General features: G+C 32.5%; 1 protein-coding gene across 1 annotated transcript in view; it reads left to right on the forward strand.

Annotated features, from left to right (window-relative positions):
- Nucleotides 1-2,117, forward strand: part of LOC145296094 (zinc finger SWIM domain-containing protein 5-like) — a 171,997-nt gene extending 169,880 nt beyond the window's left edge. The window contains exon 17 of the mRNA XM_080142234.1: nt 1,160-2,117. Coding sequence (XP_079998360.1) covers nt 1,160-1,959 — 800 coding nt within the window. The 3' untranslated portion in view covers nt 1,960-2,117. The remainder of the gene's footprint in view (nt 1-1,159) is intronic.
- The last annotated feature ends 3,883 nt before the right edge of the window (nt 2,118-6,000 follow it).

The following is a 6,000-nucleotide window of genomic DNA, read 5'->3' on the forward strand; positions in this document are numbered from 1 at the left end:
TAAAAGGATATTCCAAATAAAGTTCAGGTTCGATGCAGAAAAAATTTGAAAAAAAAATGGTACAATCCAACGAAAATGTTGATTGGTCAGATGTAGAGATGCAAATGTAATAGTCAAATATTAATAGAAGATTGGATATAGTCTTTTAAATGTGGGGAAACTCTAGTTCCCCAAAAAGGGCAATTATCATATTTAAGTGAATAACAATACAGTAATTCCTTTTAAGATATAGATTTAATTTGTTCCATGACCAACGTATCTCGAAAAAAAAAAATCATTTAAAATAATTATTCCCATTTCAATTTAAAGAAACTGAATTAATCTGTTTGAATAAGAAATTTACTTGAAAACGGCTTAAATTATTCTTGACAATCATTAAAGAAAGATAAATACAACAGTAATGACATAGAAATTGATATATTATAATAATAATAATAATAATAATAATACTAAATGTTAAAAAAAACAATAAAAAAAAATAGTGCTAGTGTACGGGATGCATGCAAGGGGAGAAGCAAGGCTACCACACACACACACGACACACACACACACACACGATATGGTAACTGAAAAAGGGCAAGATTATACACAAAAACGTTGAATGAATTTGCTAAATGCTTAATATTGAAGTCTTAATGTAACGGAAAGGATGAATAAAATAAAGAATAAAATTTTAACCAATTTACCGTGGAGACAATGAGTCGCTAACAAAAAATGTTGATAAAGAAAGCAAACATGCTGGAAGGGAGAAGTTATAGTAACCTCTCGTGCCAAAAATGTCAACGAAAAAGTGACCCCTCCTTGTACAAAACTGCCCAGTTGAGGGTGAAAGAATGTTTTTGGTCAATTTTTTCGATATTTGTTGTCCGAGCTTTAAAACGATATTGATTTTGTTAATCTTAATGTGTCTGTCAAGTTTTTGCAACACACGCACATGCATGAACGAATGCGCATGCATACACAAACACATACACACACTTGACCTTTTATATATTAGATGATAAAAATTCTTTTACTTACATTTACTGTAATCTTTTTTAAAATTTTTGTACCTTTTCTCCACGTTAAAAAAAAACACCCTGGTGTCTAACTCTGTCCCGTGGGGAGGCATAGTAAATAGGTACATTTACTGTAATCTTTTCTGTTTCTCTTCTTTCAGCCACAGTTGCCACAACGATCATGTCTCCGGCCACGGTGATTCAGCTCAACCTTTCATACCAGCAACAAGAGGAACTTGCGAAATGCGCTCGAAACTTAGCTCTTCAGTGTGCCAACAAGGACCCGCCCAGTTGTGCGCTTGGAGCGCTGAACCTCTGCGAGAAGGACCCCATTGCCTTCGAGACGGCTTACCAGATTGTCATCGAAGCAGCCTCTCATGTGATGAACTCCACCCAGTTGTTCAATATTGCCCGGTACATGGAACACCGCGGTCACCCCCATCGGGCTTACAAGCTCTCCTTGCTCGCCATGAAAAACATCCATCTTGCATACAATCAGGACACACACCCTGCTATCAATGACATCCACTGGGCATGTGCCTTGAGCCACTCTCAAGGCAAGAATGAACTCTCAGACATGTTAGATCTCCTCGTAAAAAACGTACAATGTGCCACTGTTCTCTCAGACATTCTTCGTCGATGTACGCTGACTGCACCTGGAATTGCCAACACTGATGGTAAAAGGCGGTCTATGAAACTTTTGTCCTACGATCGTGCGCCGTTACGGCAGCTGATGGAGGCTGCCATCTGTGCTTACATCAACACGACGCACTCCAAACTGACCCACATAAGTCCTCGGCATTACGGGGACTTTATAGATTTTCTAAGTAAGGCTCGGGAGACATTCTCGCTCGCGCACGATGGACATATACAGTTTAATCAATTGATAGAAAATATGAAATTAGCTTATAAAGGAAAAAAGAAGCTTATGTCATTAATAAAAGAAAGATTCGGCTTATGACAGTGAGCCGAGGGAGGCGGGCCTCTATTTAAAAATTAACCAAACGGATAATCTTTACAAAAGCTATATAAATCTCTCTCTCTTTCTCTCTCTGTCTCTCAATAAATAAACATATATATTGTAATATATATATATATATATATATATATATATATATATATATATATTCAATTTAGACGTAAATTCCATCACAACACATTTATTTATATCCGTTCCAAGAATGTAACATCAAAAGTTAAGGTGTACAATCGTTTCTAAGATGACCACTCTATTAATTTTCAGTTGCCTCTTCAACAGCACCGATTCCGGCAATACCACAATCGGAAGGCAAAACACCAAAATTACCTAAATCATCAATTTTCAAATATAAAGTTATAAGGGAAAATACAAACAAAATATCTATACCCATAATAGGGGATAGGCACGAAAAACGTTTGTATATGATAACAAATACAATAATTAAATAAACAAAGATAAAATAAAAACTTCCATAAAACACAAATAAAATTAAAAAATAATATATATATATATATAATAAAGTACTAAAATATATTATAGGATTTTATTATAGGATTTTTCATACATGTCACTCTTTTGATGTCCAAAAAAAGTTGGTGCCTAACAATTAGAAAGAAACCCACACTCCTCAATGGAACTGTATTTATAAACCTTATTTTAATGTTCTTTGTCTTTTTTGAGCCCTGATCTTTGAACTTCTGAAAAGTTGCATGCATAAAAAATCCAAGATATATATTACTATAAACTTATATTACTACAAAATGTTTAAAGTTGGTGTGGATATTTTTACTGGGCAGGCATTTTCTTCAATAAAGAAACCCTGCTTCTTTTTGTGAGATACGAAACTCCATATCTTATGAATTATTGGTTGATTCAAGTTTGAATTACAATTGTAGGTGTTTTTATTTTAAAATTATTATTCAAGGTTTGCTCAGCCAATTCTCTTTTTTGCTCATGGCCGAGTTCGTTTAAAGCTTGTTCTGACTTTTTTATGCATGAGAGTTCGATTCCTGTGAAGAGTGATATTTTCTTTGAATTTTTCAATCGTTAATAGCCCTTGATAGGATTCAAACATGCATTAATTTTAAAGTATCTGCAAAATGATGTCCGAACAATGCACACAGGTGTATTTGCCGTTTTACCGGGTGATTTCCTTTCTTCGTTGATACGGCTTTGTTTTCGGTTGGGAGACCCACAGTTTTGTATTTTCCAATGGTTTTGGGCCATATGTACAGCAAACGATGATTCATATAAATGGTAATGGGTTTTAATTTAAATAAAATGGTTGTATACAAAAACCTCTGCATACTTTAAAAATAGATAAAAATTTAAAAAAAACAAACAAACTAAATTCTTTAAATTATAGCCTACCAAGATAATGAAAATTGAAAACCTTATTTAAAGAATGCAATTCTAAATAAGCACCCACAATATATATATATATATATATATATAATAAACTACTTAATTTACTCACATAAAATTAATATACGGAAGTATAGATTTATGCGTAAACTTGAAGTATTTACTTCAAAAGTGCTCAATACATAGGTAGAGCTAGTTAGTAATTTATAAAATATATATGGCGATTAAGCTACACTAAATATTCAGCGTTTCATCCACTCTAGGACTCCTCGGGCTTATGCGCGAATTCTGTGGTTGTTTATTTTATAAATTACTAATATATATATATATATATAAAATGTATATAATTAAAATTACAACTATAAATATTATATTTATGCTAAAACCTATTGAGATGATAGCAAGCTCAATATATTAGAGCCATTTAAAAAAAAAAAGAAAGAAAAATGGATAAAGAAAATAAATCACAATATTTATCGATCCAAAATTCAAACAAGGAATTATAAGGAAAAATCCTTAACCCATGCATTTTCAAAGATACTCTTTTCATCAAAGAATAAAAACTGCATTATTGATTAGTGTAAATCTGAAAAAAATAAATGATTTTTAGTTTGCAAAAGAAAATTGCATGTTTGGATTCATCGGACTACCGCTCTCATCTTGTGTGCGATTTTTACAATACTTCAGCCAATGTAACCTCCGATCTTCTTCAGGTGTATCTTGCCAAACTTGGGAATTTGGAGGGAATTTCGAGCAGAACTCTTTATCAACTTCACATGCTCTTGTTCCATCAGCCATAACTGGATAAAAGTCCTAAGTAATTCGCAATCGTATTTTTCGGTTGCAGGGAGGGTTATTCTCCTGAAGGTTGAAGGTTCAATCCTCAGTGTGGGCGACTGAAAAATACAATTGTGACTTAATTAGGACCTCTATCCAGTCATAGCTGACGGAACAAGAGTATGCAACCATCGTGAAGTAAATAAAGGGTTCTGCTCGAAATTCCGTCCAAATTCCCGAGCTTGACAGAAACATTCCAGATTTCTACAAGATACACCGGAAGAAGTTCAAAGGTTACATTGACTGAAACATGAAAAATCACACTGAAGATGAGAGTAGTAGTCCGATGAATCCAAATAATACGATTAACCAATCCCCATCTCAAAAATTTAGAATCGTCAAAAGATTTTTCATAAATTTTCAAATTTACGCTAACAAATGATACACTTTATTATCCTCTAGTGAAAAGAGCTTATCTTTGAAAATGCATGGATTAAGGATTTTTCTTTACTCCTTGTTTTAATTTTTGATGGATTAATATTGTAATTCATTCAGTTTTTATTTTCATCAATTTTTCTTGTTATATATATACAGAGGGGCACAGAAATAACTTTGCCATTTTAAAATAAAATATGATTTTTGTAAATTAGTGTATTTGATTCTTTTTTTATTTTTCTTATTACATGGTTTAAAGATTGGAATTTTATTTTGATTTATTTATGCATGTAAATTAATATCGCGTTAATCAAAAGTAATCCAAGGAAAAAAAAAAAATTATTTTAAAATGGTAAAGTCATTTATGCGCCACTATGTATGTATGTATGTATGTATGTGTGTGTGTACATATATATATATATATATATATATATGTATATATATTAATCCAGTTTAAGTAAATATCGCGAGAATTTCAATTGTGTCCATATAATAGTGCTCTGTGTTAAATAGAGCTATTATGTTAATATATTTAATCATACAAACTTTGCTACACTGGCGTGGTAATGTTACAATCAATAGTTATTAATAACAAAGGTTTTTTCTGGTGAGAAGTTTGGACTCTATTTTAGATGTTCGTATTGAAAAAACTCTCTCTCATATGCATACATACATACATATATATATATATATATAATGATATGGCATAATAACGTTGACAGACCGGTTCCTGTCAGATTACTGCCGCTAAGCAACATTGACCACTTGCGAAAACCAGGTGCTGTATAGACTCTCTGCTTATCTCAGCATTGTTTCCAGTCAGTTTTGAGTCTCTCTTTGCCACTAAACTCAAGCGGTTCCAATTCAGGAGAGGTGTGCTTGGGATTACGCAACCCTTGCTTCACAATTACATGTGCAACTATCCTTACAAGAGTGGGCATTGTCTCTTGAAACTAAATGGAGGCATTGCACCCGGGAAGCAGTTCAATGGCATTGTATTCCATAGACGAACAATTCTAGGAAAACTTTGCTTGTGGATATGCCTCCTCCTGAGTGCGTAACACGCCACAATCTGTCTGAAAAAAAAAGATACGTCCAATATTATTAGATTAATAAAAAAAATTTTTTTTGTTTTCTTCGTGAAAAAAAATCTTTTTTTTTTTTTTATTAATCTAATGAATATTGGACATTTTTTTTTTTTTTTTTCTTTTTTCTTTTTAGCCTGTTCAGCATGTTATGCATTGATGAGGTCTCTTTGTGAATGCTTGGTTAATTGAATGACCTGAAATCAAAGTATTAAATTAAGATATCTTAACTTGGTATTTTAATGCAAATGTGTGTGTGTGTGTGTGTGTACAGGGTAGCCACAAAGTCATGCACCAATGTTAATTAAAAAAGTAAAAAATTATATTAAAAAATAAATATTAACATTGGTGCGTGACTTTG

The sequence above is a fragment of the Euprymna scolopes genome, chromosome 16, assembly GCF_053919585.1.
Source record: "Euprymna scolopes isolate OS-2025 chromosome 16, ASM5391958v1, whole genome shotgun sequence".
In the NCBI taxonomy this organism is placed as follows: Eukaryota; Metazoa; Mollusca; class Cephalopoda; order Sepiida; family Sepiolidae; genus Euprymna; species Euprymna scolopes.